Here is a 20103-nt window from a genome sequence, read left to right as displayed (position 1 = left end):
ACTTGGTTGATGCATATTATCGTATCCCAATTGCGTGGATCGATGCTCATGATGTCAATCACTGGATTGTCTGGTCCAGACTCGATTATTTACAGACCGCCGTCATATAGCTGGAATATTGCTGAGTGCGGCGGTGCTGCTTGTACTAGTCCGGACTGATGCCGATTTATAGTGCTAGCTCACTGAGATACCATGCCGAAGTTTAACATGAATACCCCACTCAGACACAGTATACTGACTCCGAGCCGACCAGTCCTTGTTTTAGCCCCTTAATGCCAAGCGCCAGACAGGGTAACAACAAGTACCATCTTTTAACGTCTTTTGGTATGACGCGACCGGGGATCGAACTCCGGACGCTCTACCACTAGACCACGGAGGCGGTCCCTAGGCAGATAGCGCTCGCCAGGTATATTATCATAATCATCACTTATCAATCATATTCAATCATATAAGTGTCTGGATCAAACCAATTAAGGTTTATCGCCACACATAAGTCATGCTATATGAGCCCGACCTTTTTGAAAAAGAAAAAAAACTTTCAACCTTTTTCAAGAGTTTAAAGCATAATTATTGTTTTCAAGAATGTTCGGGGACAAATATATTAGTTTTAGATAAACTCGCATCCTCCCCACCTCCACGCCCGCGGACTATCAAATAGTCGGCGCCCTTACGATCGTTTAAATCAACCCTTATGATACAGGGCTTTGGTGTAGAGATTGTATATCAGCTCGCTGAGGAATAGAGGAGAGAGGAAGACATAGAGAGCACAGGAAATGCAGTGTGTAAAGCTAAAGACTGGTATCAAGGGGAACGGGGGGACAGGCATGTGGATGACTATGATGGACTACATTGATTGAGTGCTAATTATTTGTTCATCCTAATCCCCTCAGAGATCCACCCACTTCTGCCATCGTTGCTGGAGTGCCAGGATCCCACTGGTGTAGAATGCCTCCTCCTGGTGGTGTAAAACGTCCCCCACAGCAGAACTGACGTCTTTGTCATTTTCATAATTCTTGCCAGACGGTTATTATCAAATACGTTAATGTCACGTTATTACATATGTTTTAGTTATATTCCAAAAACAGGCTCGGTTATAGAAAAAAAATATTTTTTTGTCAAAAAATAGCTTTTCTAAGGATAAGACGAATGTATTATTTATTTCTGTTTAGATGTAATGTCACTAAAATCAGATCTTAGAGCCAGGACTACGACACGGTAAATCATTGGGTAGCTTCCCGACGAAATATAGTTCTTGTTGATACATCAATAAAGGTTGATCATACGTTTCAAAACGAAATAATTGCTGAAAGTCAATCCATATCTAGTCCGGTCCGAGTTGAATCATACGGTGTTCTCATGGTTATCCTAAGAGAAAAAAAACTGAACACAAGACGATTCTTTTCCAACATCCAAGATTTGTTTTGTTAATATAGAGGACAAATTATTTTTCCCGATTAATTTTTTTCAACAACCTCCATTGTCATTTTGCCATATGACCGTCTGGACTGACACACGAAATGTACGAAACATTTTAAGCGGATGTTCGGTTTCGTTGAAATAGTATTACCTCCCTTTGATTACAGGAAGTTGACATTCACCGAGCTAAACACAGCGAAGTACATAGAATATTGTAAAATCGCCGGTATGGCGACAAATATGGAGGTAGATACTCCGAGGACAAGTGTAATGGCCACTGCAGGAACGTCGGGCAGCGTCTCCGTGGCTCTCCATCCCCTCGTCATCATGAACATCTCCGAACATTGGACAAGAGTCCGTGCACAGGAAGGAAAACCGATGCAAGGTGTGAATGTTGATTGTCTTTATCAGCGATAGAAACTAACATTTTTAGTCCACTAGTCCTTATAATGATACCATATAGCAAAACCCTTGAAAATTACAAATTTCAACTAGTCCTTATGATGCCTTAACTATTGGGTACTTTGGCAAGGACTTGCAGGACTAGTGCCAATTTCTAACACTGTATATTGTGGCCAATATCATTCTTGTTTAGATACATGTGTCAGATTTTGGGCTATACCATATTTCCTCTATTAGTCACCGGGCCTCTAATAGAAGCCGGGTCAATTGTTCAGTTCAAAAAATAGAAGCCGGGCCTCAAATAGACGCCTGGTCGATCAATTGATACAATTAATGATCCCTTTCATATTGAAATGGGGGTATTAATAGATGCCTCTAATTGACGCCGGATCAAAGGCTGGAAAAAAAAAAATAGAAGCTCGGGCGTCTAATAGAGGAAATACGGTAACTTTGTAACAGTCACCTTGTCCAGATAAGAAAGGATAGGCAAAGACTTACAGAAGGCTTACCCCAATAACAATAACACTCCGTGGTTACACTACACATCGATAATGTTCGCATTTCTTTCTGACCATGACTGCATGCATTCCTTTTGACTTAAATATTTGAGTAAAGATCAAGCTTCAGGCAGCTTCAGAGTATGCATGACCAGATCGTTTTATCAGTAAAACAATGATATATCTATCGTTGTGTACCCTATTTTCGCACAGCCGTATTTGCTTGTGATTTGTGGCATAATAACGAGAGGTGTGACATCATCTAAGCTGCTGGCTTGAGAATGCACACGTTTGGCCTGTCTATATTGTTAGTTTGTCTTTTAACGCCGCTCTCAGCAATATCCCAGTTATATGACGGTGGTCTGAAAATAATCGAGTCTGGACCAGACAATCGAGTGATTGATATCATGAGCATTGATCCACGCAATTGGGATTAATGACATGCATCAACCAAGTCAGCAAGTCTGACCACCCGATCCTGCTAGTCACCTCTTACGACAGAAATTTGAATACCCAGATAGAATTACTGATACCCAATGATTTTAAAATGCATGGGTAAAATACCCACAACATCCAAAACTTATCTCGAGCTCTGGATCAAAATCTAAGTGGGTCTGTTAACCCATTTGTCTCTCAACCAGTGAGCTCCAAAATGTTTCAGTCTATTTCATCTTGGGGGCTGCACTTTTTGTTTGATCCTAGAATGTTGAAAATAATTTGTGCATTTACATATGTTTTTTCTATTTGTCTTAAACATGATGAGGTGTATTTGGTCAGTCTCATTAGCATGTTAAATGAGCATGGTGAGAATGGGTAAAACTAAATTCGGTTCATGTTAAAGTTCAGGATGTTGGACTGTTTTTATAGTAACCATGGTGACAGGTACATGTTTGTATCTACTTCTGTCTGCATAGCCATAGAAGGCTTTGTTCTCTTTGCAGTCATCATAAACATTATCTTAATAAGACAGTTGGTTAAAATGTGTAAAATAAAATTTCTGTCTGCATTGCCAAAGAAGGCTTTGTTCTCATTGCAGTTATCAGAAACATTATCTTGATAAGACAATTGGTTAAAATGTGTAAAATAAAATCGGTAATCGTTTTTTCTTTATTTTTGTGTGACTGAAGCACTGTAAACAGCTTTATTTCTGCGCCGTTAAAATATTGCGAATACCACACCAAAGACAATGCTGCGACGAGATATTTTTGCGACTTGCCGTGTTGAGATGACCCATCGATTACCAAACAATAGACAGCTTCTCTCAGAAGCTAGTTAATCTGAGTTGGCCGGAAAGTTGACCGGAAGGGATTGCAAGGGGTAACAGTGACACTAACTGGTCTGTTTACACTGTCATTTGTGATGTATTGTGTGACCATTCTGCATTCATTTGTGTTTTTAACTTATTGAGTAACTTGTGGTTTTGGTTGATGATTTCAACATTTGATGACGTGTTGCAATGAATAAAGTATGTATGTATTATTTAAACTTATTTTTGCATTTTTTAATTTTTGCGATTGAGTCTCGTTCGCAAAACTCGCAATAATAAAACGGTCGCAAAAAATTCCCTGTTTACAGTATTTACTCATGTCAATCAACTCCATAAACTGAAGCATTATGAAAGTGTTGCCCAACCCTGCTAATGACACGTGTTTTGTTCCAGTGCTGGGAGCACTGATCGGCCAGCAGAAGGGGAGGAACATTGAAGTGATGAACTCCTTTGAGCTGGTGTTCGATTTTGTGGAAGGAAACATCATCATCAACATGGACTACTACAACACGAAGGAAGAACAGTGTAAGACGATGTCCCTGCTGCCACATTGAACAGGCAGTTGGGTCATGACGACATTCATCAGTAGTGCATGGTTTGGATGTGGGTCATGATGACATTCATCTGTAATGCATGGTTGGGATGTGGGTCATGATGACATTCATCAGTAATGCATGGTTGGGGCCTGGGTCATGATGACATTCATCAGTAATGCATGGTTGGGATCTGGGTCATGATGACATTCATCAGTAATGCATGGTTGGGATCTGGGTCATGATGACATTCATCAGTAATGCATGGTTGGGATCTAGGTTATGATGACATTCACCAGTAATGCATGGTTGAGATATGGGTCAAGATGACATTCATCACTAATGCATGGTTTTGATCTAGGTTATGATGACATTCATCTGTAATGCATGTTTGGGATACACATGTTTGTGAAATGGAACAGTTTAGTTCACAGCCAGTTGATGTCTTTATCATGTTTGCCCTTGCTTTGAAAGTGAAAGGCTCTGCAAATCCTCCAATCGAACGAATTTGGCACGGCAGTTGCCATGTTGTTTGTGAACCGGATGTTGATATCTACAGGATTTTGATTGGACTATGTACAGACTCATTGGTCCAATCAAAATATAACTCCATAATTCCAGCCTAGTTCGAAACTGGACTTTTGTAGTCAGTTAACTCCCTTGCCTTGGGGAGATGCTGCTCTAGGTGAATGTAATATAGGGTGTAATGTGCACAAACAAATACAGACTGCTTTGTAAAGTTTCGGTGTTGGTAGTGTAAACATTACCTACATACTGGTTTGGAATTTGACCGGGGGGCACGTATACAGCTGGTATAGGCTTATTACTGCTGCAACTGTTCAACTCAAAATGTGGAAAAGAAAGCTTTCAGTTAATTAAATCGTGATAATGTGTAATTGAAAAGGTAGATGATTTATATTTTCTATTGCAGTCAAACAAGTCTTCAGCGAGATGGACTTCCTTGGCTGGTACACGACCGGAGATCTGCCGTCAGAGTCCGATATACGAGTTCACAGACAGGTACACTGATCCTGACAAACGGGGACATTCAGGTCCAGCCTGCCGATCCTGTTGCCAGGGGCTTCATTGGAGTAAACCAATCCACATATAGGATCTTTTTATGGTCACATGCTAGCTTTTAATACAAATCGTTGATAATGTAGTTGTTTTACTGACCATTATCCACAGGTTTTATATGCTACTCAAAAGAAGTTAAGGACCACCTGATTCTTTCACGGCATGACAGATTAACTGTAGTAGGGTGGTCCTTTAGTCTTTTGTGTAGTTTATATACTCCGTGTATAACTGCCAATGTGACTTGAAATTTTAACTCCGTCACTCACTCATCCACTGAAAACTGGTCACAGAAGAGTGAGTGATTTGGGTTTAACACCGCTTTGAACAGTTGTGTCATGGCATGTCAACCTGATGCTGGAGGTAGGCCCAAAGTGGTGCAGATCTCAGACGTTTTCCACTTTTGTGAAACCAACGATTATGAGTATGTTCCTGGCGAGGTGAGGTGAAATGGGGTTTAACTTCACGTCCAAGATTACTGCACTTATATAGCGACGTGCATGCACATGTGTGTGTGTTGCTACTTCTACTAGTCCAAACTGATGCCGATTTATAGTGCTGGCTCACTGAGATACCATGACGCAGTTTAACATGAATACCCCACTCAGACACAGTATACTGACTCCGAGCCGACCAGTCCTTGTTTTAGCCCCTCAATATCGAGCGCCAGACAGGGTAACAACAAGTACCATCTTTTAACGTCTTTTGGTATGACGCGGCTGGGGATCGAACCCCGGACCTTCCGCTCTCCGGGCGGACGCTCTACCAGGGCAAACCAGGATTTAAACCCTCATTAGCAGAAGAAAATAGTTTAAAGAGTCTAAATTTAAATAGGGAAAGTAGTCATGTCATATTGTGTGTACCTCATTTCAGTTGCAGGTGGAACCCGTGAAGATCCGGGGTAGAATAGGTCTTCAGCAACCCATGCTTGTATTAAGAGTCGATTATGTTTGTTGGATCGGGTGGTCAGACTCGCTGACTACGTTGATGCAGGGTCATCGCATCCCAATTGTGTAGATCATTGCTTACGATATCAATCTCTGGATTGTCTGGTCCTGACTTGATTATTGACAGACTGCCGTCACATAGCTGGAATATTTCTGAGCGGTGCTTTAGCATGTTTAAACAACAAACAAAGTTGCAGGTTGCCGAAAGCCTTGTTTTAATTAACAAAACTTGATTTATTTTGCCCTGGTGTGGTTTAATGAAAAAATGTGATATTTAACTGTTTTCCTGACCTTTGTGAACAGATAATTTATAATGATTTATTTGTTCTCATTACTGTATGGCTGCAACATTGCCAACATGATGTCAAATTTTAACTCATTCACTCACTTAATTTCAGATTTGCCAGATCAACGAGAGTCCAGTGTTAATGAAGCTGAATCCACTAGCTAGAAACTCTGATGTAAGTGTAACAGGATTAATTTATAGAGATTTTAGAGATGACAATTCACCAATACATCCATGCATCGATAATATTATTAAACAATACATTACGAGATATACACTTACCATGCTTACCTGTAGCAATACATTTTTTAATTCCACATCTTTTCACACATGGACCCAATTGTTCATATTAAATGTATTTAATTACAGGTGCACAAGGAATTTGCTATTTTATTTGATAATAGAAAATATCCATGTTGACACACCAGTTTATCTGAAATAGGTATTGATTGAAACGGACATTTTTATTTCAAATATGAGATCAGATATTCAGGAAGTTCGAAGCCTTTTTAGTGTTTATGCTGCCTGAACTATACAAATTCATGCAAAGTTGCCACAAATTAAAATCAGGATATGTATCGTGTCATGAACAAAGTATTGCAATACGTGTCATATCGGGAGATAGTCGTATCGTGACATCCCCAATAGATTTAGTTTGGATATCAGATTCCCCAAGATATTATAGGTGTAGAACCCCCCACTCACTATATTGCTTGGTATTGTTGTCTACAGTTTTGTAAGTAAGCAGTCTGTGAAGTTACTTTTGTTGACATATTTATTTCTAAGAATTTACATGAAAATGTTTTTGCATAGCAGATTTATCCAAAGTGTGCGTGGTAGTGTTTTCCGTTTATACACCTATAAATGCACAAAATCTTCTTCTTGTTTACGAGCTGCTACAGAGCACTGGGGAACAACACTGAAGGGATCCATCCCTAGAACCTAGGCTTGTCATTTAGGCTGACTTGTCGGTTTATAGGGGTCGGGCTTGTCGATTTATAGGGGTCAGGCTTGTTGGTTTATGGGGGTCAGGCTTGTTGGTTTATGGGGGTCAGGCTTGTTGGTTTATAGGGGTCAGGCTTGTTGGTTTATGGGGTCAGGCTTGTTGGTTTATGGGGGTCAGGCTTGTTGGTTTATGGGGGTCAGGCTTGTTTGTTTATGGGGTCAGGCTTGTTGGTTTATGGGGTCAGGCTTGTTGGTTTATGGGGGTCAGGCTTGTTGGTTTATGGGGGTCAGGCTTGTTGGTTTATGGGGGTCAAGCTTGTTGGTTTATGGGGTCAAGCTTGTTGGTTTATGGGGTCAAGCTTGTTGGTTTATGGGGGTCAAGCTTGTCAAGCTTGTTGGTTTATGGGGGTCAAGCTTGTTGGTATTTGGGGTCAGACTCGTTGGTTGATGGGCATCATAATATCCATGTGGCATGGATAGTTCTTCAAGCTGTCAGTCTCTGGTTTGTCTGTCAGAGTGTCGAATATATTCAGGCTACTTTGATGTCACTCGAAAATTACTAACTGTGACTTTAACAGCTTTCCTTCATTTATTCATTCTTAACTATGTTAATAATATTATACAAATGTTGTGTGCATTATAATGTTTTTCATGAATTGTGTTGTGTTTCAGTTACCGGTGTCCATCTATGAGTCTGTGATAGATCTTGTAAATAGAGAGGTAATACTAATTTCTACTTCTTTACCATCATGACCTTGTTTACCTGACCAGGACTGAAACAAACTGATAGAGTGCATGTCGTCTGTCCATCTGATGAGACGGAACCTTTAGGAGGATGTATATCACCATGATTAATTGAAAATACTAAAGAATTCATCTTTTTCTCTATAGTGTACCATATGTGTATTCTATTTGAAAATATTGGCCAACAAATACTTTTCTTGCAAATTTTCTCATCATGCTCATAATCCCATGTTTACATGGTTCGTTTTGTGCTCATATGGCAACTGGATATCACGGTCCACCAACATTCCTGAGACTTCTGAGTTGTTGCAGCCTGAGCTGTTTGTTTCCTCTAGGCTACCATGCTGTATATCACTGTGGCTACTATTGTTTATATCCCCCAGACTACTATGCTGTTTATATCACTGAGGCTACTATTGTTTATATCCCCCAGGCTACTATGCTGTTTATATCACTGAGGCTACTATTGTCTATATCCTCAGGCTACTATGCTGTTTATATCACTGAGGTTACTATTGTTTATATCCCCCAGGCTACTATGCTGTTTATATCACTGAGGCTACTATTGTTTATATCCCCTTGGCTTCTATGCTGTTTGTATCACTAAGGCTACTGTTGTTTATATCCCCCAGGCTACTATGCTGTTTATATCACTGAGGCTACTGTTGTTTATATCCCCTTGGCTTCTATGCTGTTTATATCACTAAGGCTACTGTTGTTTATATCCCCAAGGCTACTATGCTGTTTATATCACTGAGGCTACTATTGTTTAAATCCCCTTGGCTACTATGCTGTTTATATCACTGAGGCTACTGTTGTTTATATCCCATAGGCTACTACTGTTTATAACACTAAGACTACTATGTTGTTTATATCACTGAGGCTACTACTGTTTATATCCCCCAGGCTTCTATGCTGTTTATGTCACTGAGGCTACTATTGTTTATATTCCCCAGGCTACTATGCTGTTTGTGGAACTGTCATACACACTAGCTACAGAAGAGGCGGAGAGAATCGGTGTGGATCATGTTGCAAGGATGTCTTCGTCTGACACTGGAGAGAGTTCTACAGGTGCACTGCTCATTCTCTACCCAACTCTGTTTCAGTCGATTATCAACGGTTAAGAGACTGAATCCAATAACTCCCCTGTCCCTACTGAATGGTGATTAACTGATGTATCATACAGCTGTCTTTGAACAGAGACTGTCACTCTACCATTTGTCTACAACTCACTTGGAATGACCATCAGCAGTCAATGAATGTGTTGCCACGGGCAAGAACTTCTGTTCAGGAAATTCTGATACAAGTCTCTGAAATAATTACTTTTTCCAAAGATTATTACTGAAGTATTTTATACACAATGAGAACATTTGGCTGTATTTTGTTGTGACTGCACCACTCAAGTGAATATGATTATTTATTTTTTGTCAGTATATTTTGCACTCATCTCATCCACAAATGAATGGCATCAGTTTCAGGAAACTGTTGAATTATCTATTGGAATCAACAGATCTCTGTAAGAAATAAACACAATCAATTTTTCAGTAGGTCTTTTGAAAAACTTAATCTTGCTACAAACATTTTAACGAAGTAAGCATATTTTCTACAGAATGTTTGGCATTTTATTCGCCCAATTTTGTACTTAACCTGCATTATTCCATAATGCATTCACTGCCTACCTTACGACAATAGAAGGGACAGCGTAACAGCAACAGTCCTGGGTGAAGAAATAAGAAACTGTTGTTCGTAGTCCCACTTTTGCCAACCACCGCCGCTGTCCTGTGACCTTGATGACCTGAGGTCACCTTCTTCACATCACATCGCGCCACAGCATGGATGTGTATCAGCGGAGCTCTCGTTTCGAATTAATTTTAGACCTTCAGTTTTTGTCTACAATTCTAAAATTGATCTGCGATGGGTGATGTATTCTTTTCATATTAGTCTCAGCATGTTGTGTAGTTTTTTGTGATTTATTTAGATGTAAAAGACTCTGTCTTATTTCCTGCCACATGCTGTTTGTTCACCGCCATTTTAAATTGTGTTAAAATTGTTTGCCTGTCAAGGTAGTTTACATATTTATGTGTTCTCATCTACTACTAGCTTTGGCGTTACATTGAGTTGCGTATATACAAATTATTAAATACATTTTCGACTCCTTACAATATTATTGGGGATAGATTATTTCAATTCTACGGCAGTCTTCATGTCCAGCTTCATAAAAAATTCTGTAATTGCATAACTTATAGAAGGCATGTTCCAAACAGACCAGGATCTCCTATCAGTTCTGAGAGACAGATGGCACAAGATTTTACACATCATGTCATCTGCTCTTCATCAACCACGCACACTACGCCAATGGCAAGTGTTGTTAGGGTTACTCACCTCAGCCCAGGACCTAACCAGCAGAGGCTGATTACAACTACCCCCTATCAACAATTCCTGAACCCTTACATCAGGCGTCAGGTTCCACTCAAGGCCATCACTCTACTGGCTCAACTAAGACTTACCCCAATTGGTGGACAGTAGAATCAAATGTCTTAGGAGGAGTCTTTTTATCCGCGTTATCCCAGAATCTACACCTGTTCGCCTCCCTTCAGGGGTGGAGTGCTCACCTGCAAGTCCAGACATGCATGGTCCTGCGCTCATCGAAAGTGGCACATAACAACTTGGAAGTGTTAATTCTGGCCACATCACATTGGCAGAATCAACTACAGTCTGCCCAACTCGCAATATCCACAGACTTGTGCACTGTGGTGTGGTGCCTGCGCAATCAGGGAACATTGCACTCCCACTCCCTGCTTCAACAGACATTCAGATTTTTTCATCGAGTGGATCATCTGTAACTACAGTTCATAGGATCATGAACTTCTCCTATGCCCTGTGCGGGCACTGCGAATTTTCATCCGCAGTTCCAAGACTAGGGCGTGGTTCGAGGAAGTGGTTATGGATACCTGTTTCTCCTACGTCCACGACCAAAGTTAGTCGCAACACCATATCTCTATGGTAATGCGTCATCCTTCAGGCCTATTTGATCGCCAGTCTGGATCTGCCGAGAGCAAATAATTCTCACGAGATCAGGGCGTTAGCCTCTACCATGGCTTTACAATTGTTCAATTAAAACAATCATGGAAGGATGTTTTTTGGAGGTCCTATGCTGTTTTCGCCAGTCATTATCTTTCGCGATGTGATTCCCGAGGACATGGGAGGTGTGCAAAGCTTTGGACTGTTGGTTGTAGCTCAACAGGTTACCAACCCCCGACACAAATAATGAACTCACCCCATACAGAGCCATTCCGTTTTCCTGTGCAGTCGCTCAGATTTCACCACTGGAAGAATATTAGACAATTGATTGTCTACAAGGGCTCTATGACTTAGTAAGTAAAGAATTAGCGGGTGAACTAGTTTTGTCTTTATTACTAAGGTGTATAGGGAGCTACTCTTTAATTCCTGTGTTCAATTGTTTTCATACTGAAACAACCCGACGGTAATGGCATTTTTCTGAACTTTTCCACATCACGGTTTATCGACCAACTGGTGTCGTATCTTCAGGGTGTGAATTATTGAGGTTTCTGTATTCTGAGGGTTTCCCACCTCCAAACCGTCAGATACAGATGCATTAAAGAGTAATGCTGGATAAGTAAAACATTTAGAAAAATCTAAATATTTTTCACAGTTGTATACTTATCCTGCATTACTACGTTTAAGGCCCACCCGTCGCAGACTTGCCTCCATTTTGGCTTCAGAAATCTCAAAAGTATGTTTTTCTAAGAGCTCAGGCAACAGGCAGTGATGTGAAGAAGGTGACCTCAGGTCATCAAGGTCACAGGACAGCGGTGGTTGGCAAAAGTGGGACTGCGAACAACAGTTTTTTATTTCTTCACCCAGGACCATTGCCGTTACGCAGTCCCTTCTAGTTGTCGTAAGGTAAGCAGTGAATGCGTTAAGGAGTAATGCAGGATAAGTATACAAATGTAAAAAATATTTAGATTTTATTAAAAAAAATTCAAAATTGTTACCAGAGTTTGTGCTCTTCAGTCACAATTAGTTTGAATAAACAACAGTCAGTTGGTGTGATATTTTTATTATTGGTCATTCATCATTTTCATTTTTGTTTTTTCAGAACACTTGATTGCTCAGCACAGTTCTATCAAGATGTTACACAGTCGTGTGAAGCTCATTCTGGAGTATGTTAAAGCAGTGCAAGCAGGTTAGTAGAACCTAAGAACATTAGAAGTAACTTAATGGAGTGGGCGGTCAGTGTCAGTGACCTGGATGATAGAGTGTCATCATACCCTGACGGCATGGTATGTCGGTCACAATGTGAGTTACTGGTTTGTCTGGTTTGACTTGATTAATTACAAGCTGACTCTGGCATTAAACAACAAACAAATCTTCCAAAATAACAAATATGTACCATGTTTTCCATAAGCATACAGTACCAACCCTATAAAGATCCAGGGTAGAATTTGTCTTCAGCAACCAATGCTTGTCTTTAGAGGTGACTAACGGTATTGTGTGGTCAGGCTCGCTTACTTGGTTGATGCATGTCATCGTATCCCAATTGCTTAGATTGATGCTCATGATGTCAATCACTGGATTGTATGACCCAGACTTGATTATTTACAGGGCCTAGATTTTCAAAACGATCATAGCCTAAAAATTATCGTGAAGTTATCGTAAGGAAATCGTAGGCTATCGAAGCCTATTTTCAAAATTATCGTAACCCTAAGATATTGTAAGATTGTCATAAATCTAAGAGAGCCCCATACCTGTTGTAAGATTATTTTATCTTCATCCAAGATGGCGGCATACTTTGACATTGTTTTTATATTTCAAAACAAATAATCTGCTTTCCGTTCAAATATTGTCTTTTAATTTGGTTTAACTGTGTGATTCAAACTGACACTTCAAAAACACAAGGAATGCAAAGATTTCATGTCAGAAATGTTCTTAATCGCGACAGGGAACCCCAAGTCCATGCTGTAGAATTATGCAACAACATTCCTTTTCAATAATTTGGGGAGGATAAAAATGGAAGGTGTCGGCAGGCTACTGTGATGACCGTGACCTTATTGATAACTCAGGGGCACCTAAAATCTTAGTTCATACCCTTACTGAGAGTAGTTTCCCTTTGTATTCGCCTGGCGAGACCTTGCTCAATGTTACAGTTTTCATAAAGTGCAGAGTTCCACTGTTATATTTTCTAGATAGCATTTGTAACAATGCTTTAGTCTTTATTTACGTATTTTATAAAATTATATTAATCGACGTATGTGACGAAGTGCAAAACCATAAGCGTTTCGCAGCAGGTTTTACATCTAAAATGGTGTGGGACGAGCGGTTTTAACAATTGAATATAACTATACAGTGTAGTATTCATTGATTTAACAAGGAAATACATGTGATCAAATATGTGTATGGTATATTTGTGAAAAAGAGTATGTTGAGTCTTTTTCTAGCAAAAGTAATTGTATTTTTTTTCGTTTTAAAAACAATACCGAGGTTATCTATATTATTGAAAGACAAATATTTGATAACAAGTGATAAAATATTGCCTTTTGAATAATTACATTCTTTAAAAACAGGTGATTAACGGCATAGATGTATTCCATTAAATATAGCAATTTATTATTATTTGGACAGCAAAAGTTAAGCACATATTTTGGTATCGTATTTTCGAGATTGGTGATTTGAAAAATCAAGTAAAAATGGGTTCCCATGCTCGTTTGGGTTTAAAATGTCATCAAAAAGTAACATATTTTGAACACTGTCCAAAATTGAATTTCCAATATATTTTTGCAGCAAATGTTTATTGAATGAAATTTACTTATTAAATTTAATCTAAATGACCCTCAGCAATGCTGCCAAACGTCATCGAACTACGTTTGGGAATAGATTTCACACATTTACAATGTAGATATTTCTCTCATCATCCAGATTTAAATCAAATAAAAAAATCTGTTTATTAGCTCTACTTAATTTAAAAGGATAGAAAAGGACTACATTATATGTATGTTCACGTTAACTTGTGGCGTGTTCCATGAAACAAAACAACTTGACAATTCCTAAGTTATCTCCCTCTGTGAATGAAAATTTGTGTCACTTTCAATTTTTTTCAAAAGAATTATCGATCTAGATAGATAAAACATGTGTTAACATAAAAGTCTACGCGCTCGCTAGGGGACCATTTAAAGGGAAAATAGTGAAGTATCTTTCTGCACAATTCAGTTCTAATAGCTATAGTCTGGTAACACTACACTTATTGATTATGACATTTATTGGGTTTGCAAAATGCCTTTGCATGACACACGAATAATATTTGTGTTCAGGTAGTCATGGTATCATTTATCATAAAAACAAAACGTCTACATGTAGGACATATGTAGGATTGTACTGAATGTCACTCAAATAGTTGAGTGTTAAACAGTGTGACCTGATAATGTGATCATGAATTCCCTGTCACTTATATATGTTGTTGTTATTGTCAGCAGCTGGGAAATCCGCGTGACGTCATTGGGAAACACCCGCCTTTTCAATCTCTGACACAAATGAGTTCCCTGTCAGATTTACGATAGGTATCGTAGCTCTGAACGATTTGCGACGGGTTTACGATAGTTTCGAAAATCCACGTTATCTTAACCTTAAGATATCTTATCTTTGAACGTAAGTTGTTTAGATTTAGCTTAGCTAAGATCGTTTTGAAAATCTAGGCCCAGACTGCTTTTATATTGATGGAATATTGCTGAGTGTGGCGTTGAACATGAAACAACCAAAACCCAACATACAGTACAAGGGGAGGCTGACTGACTGACATTAATGTTTCCAGGAGAAGTACCCAAGAACCACGACGTCCTGAGGGAGGCCTACAGTCTGTGTTATCGGCTCCCGGTCCTCAACACAACACGGTTTAAGGAAGACTTCTATAATGTACGTCCTCATTATGTTATTTATGCAATAACATTATTGCAACACTCTATAGTCTCCATTCTGATACGTGTTAAAGGTAATGAATATGGAAAATAATGGTAACAATGTCTGCTCAGAAGGAATACGATGTATATGTTATCTTGCAGGTGTTTGTCAGGTCCTCTCCACCAGTTTATCAACTTTTATGTCAAATTATACGGAGTTTAAAAGGCCTCTTGTCTGAGACTAGTGACTATCTGTACAAACTATTGTAGGTGTCTCCCCACATGTATGTTAATAACGACCATGCTTATAATGAACTGACGGATATAACATACCAGTACTGTTTTCTTTGTACCGGCTATTTGCTACACTGGTATATATGTTGTAGGGGTGACTATTGGTCTGGAAATCACTATTGCGATAACTATTGATATTGAAAGAAACTATTGCGATAACTATTGATATTGCAAGCAACTATTGCGATAAATAGCTATAGTTTTCAGTGTATCATTTTAGATGAATTTTAGAGTTGAATTAAACCTTGGAACTGGAGTTTCCTTTGAATATGATAACCATAGCAACAATTAAAAAGTAAAGTTTGAGATATGACTGATTTGTTTTTTCGTTACCCCAATAATTTAAGAAAAAGAAACTTCCACATTACCATGTGTAAATTACTACCACTCATGATCAAAAGAAAACAAATTAGAACAGCATTGCGTGTATTTCATTGATATGGCAAATACAATCGAAACTATCGATATTCCTAACTGAAATCGATACTATTGATCGGAAACTGATTTAACAATCGATTTATTGACTTTAAGTGCTTACAAATAGCAATATATCGATATTTCGATTTATCGTGACACCCCTAATATGTTGTATATAGGCTTTTAACAAACTACGGTTATAATGAATATAAATGGTCCTTTTGAGTTTGTTTTAACCGTAGTTTACTGTATTTTACAGTGTTTGAAGTTGAATAAATGTCAAGGGGTCCTTTTCATAACCCTTATGTTAAGAGGTCCCTAGATTAAAAAACCAAAGGATTATACCTCAACTACCCCACAATCCCCTTAATCTTGAACACTTTTTTTCATAAACTGAAACTCATTGTCTGAACATGGGTTGTGGACTAGTTTGTATTTTGATCGTGGTGTAACTTAAATCTTTATGATATGGTTTCTTGTTTATCTTCAAGTACACACAACGCAACATATTTTATGGTTTCACAGGAATTCGACTTAATGAGTTGTTTCTATTCTGAAATATCAAATTATTTGATTGGTGTGAAAAAAAATGTGTAAATGTAACATTGTAAGCAGAGCTCCAGATAAGCTTTTGGTGTTGTGGGTAATTTACCCATGCATTTAAGAATCATTGGGTATCAGTAATTCTATCTGGGTATTCAAATTTCTGTTACCCACTTGTTTTTACACATGTGGGTATTTAAGTTAAATATTAAAAAACACTATTCATCTGGTCCCTGCAAACTGGTGTCGTGTGGGTTCGAGAGCTTTATAGGACTCAAAAATACCACGATACTTCCACAAGAAAGTGTGATGGCAAATGATCATGATGTAACTGTCATCGTGGAGTTTGGCAAGGTTGACGGAATGCCCGTTTATAATTTCAAATTTGCTAATCGAATACGCAGGGTTACTTCACAATACTTTGATTTTATTTTACTGCGTATTTCTGCATTTCTGATGCGTATTTTACACAGATATGCAGCTTATCTGGAGCTCTGTTGTAAGGTTTGTGACTTTTCTATTTCCAGCAACACAATGACGTTTGTCTCATGGCCTATCTTGGATCAATGACAAAGGGCTGTAATACAATGAACCAGGTGAGCTTGCCAGGCATTCTGGGGTCATAGGTCAGCATTTGCTTCGTCCCTGATTTTTTAGTGAGAACAAAAAGTTACAGAAAAGCAAATGCAAATGCTTCAATTTAATTGGTTGATAAACATTTAACATGTTAAATGGAATTCGAACTTGAAAATCTCCAGGACTTATCACAATGTACACTTTTCTGAACATCTTCTTTGTTGTTCGGGCTAACAGACATCAAATGTATTCCTAAGGTATTCAGGTGTTTGAAACCCAAGAACAGAGACTTCCAAAACACTATCAATAACTTTGACATTTGGAACCTCCTGCCAGGACTGTCAGTTTCTAGGTTTGTCAGCACCTGTCTGTTAGTTGGGATATGATGACATGCATCAACCAGGTCAGCAAGCCTTACCACCTAATCCCGTTAGTCGCCTCTTACGACAAGCATAGTCGCCTTTTACGGCAAGCATGGGCTGCTGAAGACCCCACATCTTCACAGGTCTTTTCTGCACCTATGCTTGTGGGTTGCATCAAAGTGATATAAGTTTCAAGACCCATGATGTAATGTTGAATTTTGATTTTGTTCTTTTCCATATTGAATCAAGGTGAGAACCATACAATGTCCATCTTAACAATTATGAGAGGTCACAGGTTGCCAAGTGGTCAAAGAAGAGTGTGCAGAGTTGTGCCCCTTGCCCATACCAGGATCCATTGGGGAACTCATGGGTTTGAATTCCAGACCCTTCCTGATTATGATCTATTTCTGCTCATTGTTTAGACCAAAATAATGTCAAAGCCGCAACCTGACCAAAGAGTTCTTCGGTTGAATAATAGGCTTTTTTAGATTAGATTTTGTAATAATTACAGAATAGAATTATTATGTCTGTCTCTAGCTTCCCTGAGAGTGGGTGAGTGAGTTGGGTTAATGATGCTTTTAACAGTATTCCAGTTCAACCACAGCGTGTCAGCTTAATGTGGGAGGAAAGCCCGAAGTGATGCAGATCTCAGACCACTTCACGGGCTGAAAAACCTAGAAACACAATCGGGGCAAACCGGGATTCGAATCCACAATCATAGGTTTCTAGCATGCCAAAGGGACGCAACTCTGCACAGCAAATCGTGGCGCCTTAGACGACTGAGCGACCTGTGACCCCACTTCCATGTAGAAATGTTTGTTTGTTGTTAAAAGCCACACTCAGCAATATTCCAGCTATGTGACGGCGGTTTGTAATAATCAAGTCTGGGCCAGATATTCCAGTGATTGATATCATAAGCAACGATCCACGCAGTTGGGATACAATAAAATGCATAAACCATGTCGAACATGACCCGGGTCCGATCCTGTTAGTCACCTCTTTCAACAAGCATAGTTGTCTTTTATGGCAAGCATTGGTTGCTGAAGACCTATTCTAAACCGGATCTTCACGGGTCCATGTAGAGATGTAATACAGTTGAACAGACTCTTCAATGTAGATCCATGAGATTTGTTTTATTTTGGGTGTTAATTATATTATATTATTTCAAGATATTAAACTATGATATGGGGAGGTTACTTGGGATAAGCATTTGTGTGGAATTCTCCCCACGTGTCATGCATTTGATTTAATTGGTTTGGTTTTAGTTTGAAACCATATTAACTCAAACTTCATTTTTATTTTTTTTTATTTGAGAGGATGCAACTTAACTGTCTCATGAATTTCATCTTTAACAACAAACAAACAAATCAACAAAGTGAACCATTGTTTGTCCATTGAGGACTTGATAGCTTACAAGCATCTGTTTTGATGTATCTCATGTAATCCTGGGGAGGCGGTTGGGTAGCCTAGTGGTTAAAGCATTCGCTCGTCACACCGAAGACCCGGGTTCGATTCCCGACATGGGTACAATGTGTGAAGCCCATTTCTGGTGTCCCCCACCGTGATATTGCTGGAATATTGCTAAAAGCGGCGTAAAACCATACCCACTCACTCACTCACTATTGCTGGGGAGGATGGGTGTGTTAGAACAATATACACCTGGTTTTGTTCAGTTTAGTATGATATCTGTACTTTTCTGTTCTTTTCTGTTCCAGTTTGTGAACAAGTTCAATGTGCTGTACGACCGGCAGGGGATGGGGAGGAGAATGAGAGGCTTGTTCTTCTGATACTGACAACTGTTCACATGAGAGGAAGAAAGTGCTAGTATCCATACAACTGTTTGAGATGAAGACTGGGAAGACATTCCTGACAACTTATTCAAAGAGTTTAACTCTGCATCAGACCTTTGTTTTTCAGATATGAATGTGATCACTGATAAATTAACACTTTTCTCTTGGAAGAATACTTCAGGATATCATAGCTATAGAGAAATACATCTTGTCCCAACATCAACTGTTTAAATGTAATTAATGCCAAAAATGCATATTTTCGGCAGTTAAAAAGGACTGTGAAGTTTGGACTGGTGCCATTTTGGAATCTGTTTCTGTATACATCAGATACATTCAATCTCTTCAGACATTTGGCAACAGTCAAACAGAGCTATGTATGTAAATAAAGTGTTTGCTAATTGGCTGTATGCAGTATTATAGATGAGATGTGACAGCTTACTCCTAAGAATTTGCCTGTGTTTATGACTGGTGAAATGTTGAAGAAACTGAAAATAAAATAATAATCATTTAAATAATGTGTTCTTATAAATTGATCATGTACAGTGAGGCATTAACATTGAGGGATCCTTGTCATGACCCTCATGTCAAAAGGAAAAACAGCAGGAGTCCCTAGATTTAAATACTCCAGGAGTAAACATCAAGCATGTTCCCCTTGGTTTTGTGAGTGAGTGAGTGAGTGAGTATGGTTTAACACCGCTTTTAGCAATATTCCAGCAATATCATGGCAGGGGACACCAGAAATGGGCTTCACACATTGTACCCATGTCGGGAATCGAACCCGGGTCTTCGGTGTGACGAGCAAACGCTTGAACCGCTAGGCTACCCGACAGCCCCCTTTGTTTTGTACATGAACGGGCTATTTTTAAGGAAACAGATTTAACTCACACATAACATAGGGGTTATTGATTTTGTATGGTAAATAAGCTCAGAGGTATTGAATTTGTTCAAACATCAATGTTATGTGGACATGTAAGGTTAGACACAAATTTGAATATTTAAATAAAATACACTTGGTGCATGTAGATGTAAGTATTAGGTTTCATTTTTCAATAATAGGTTGCACTGGTGCATGTTTTAGGAAGCTAAATTGAGCCCTTGT

General features: G+C 39.0%; 1 protein-coding gene across 1 annotated transcript; it reads left to right on the top strand.

The window, feature by feature from the left end:
• The first annotated feature begins 1585 nt into the window (after positions 1-1585).
• On the top strand, positions 1586-19488 carry LOC139447499 (COP9 signalosome complex subunit 6-like). Its single transcript, XM_071228899.1, has 10 exons — positions 1586-1801; positions 3976-4107; positions 5047-5135; positions 6535-6597; positions 8040-8087; positions 9068-9182; positions 12232-12318; positions 14938-15038; positions 16804-16872; positions 18930-19488. The coding sequence occupies exons 1-10, from the start codon at positions 1645-1647 to the stop codon at positions 18999-19001; spliced, it is 933 nt and encodes a 310-aa protein (XP_071085000.1). The 5' UTR covers positions 1586-1644; the 3' UTR covers positions 19002-19488.
• Positions 19489-20103: the final 615 nt, after the last annotated feature.

The sequence above is a fragment of the Haliotis cracherodii genome, unplaced genomic scaffold (genome assembly GCF_022045235.1).
Source record: "Haliotis cracherodii isolate W230 unplaced genomic scaffold, xgHalCrac1.p SCAF_7, whole genome shotgun sequence".
NCBI classification, from domain to species: domain Eukaryota; kingdom Metazoa; phylum Mollusca; class Gastropoda; order Lepetellida; family Haliotidae; genus Haliotis; species Haliotis cracherodii.
Note: the sequence above shows the minus strand (reverse complement) of the source record. Positions and strands in the feature narration are given on the sequence as shown.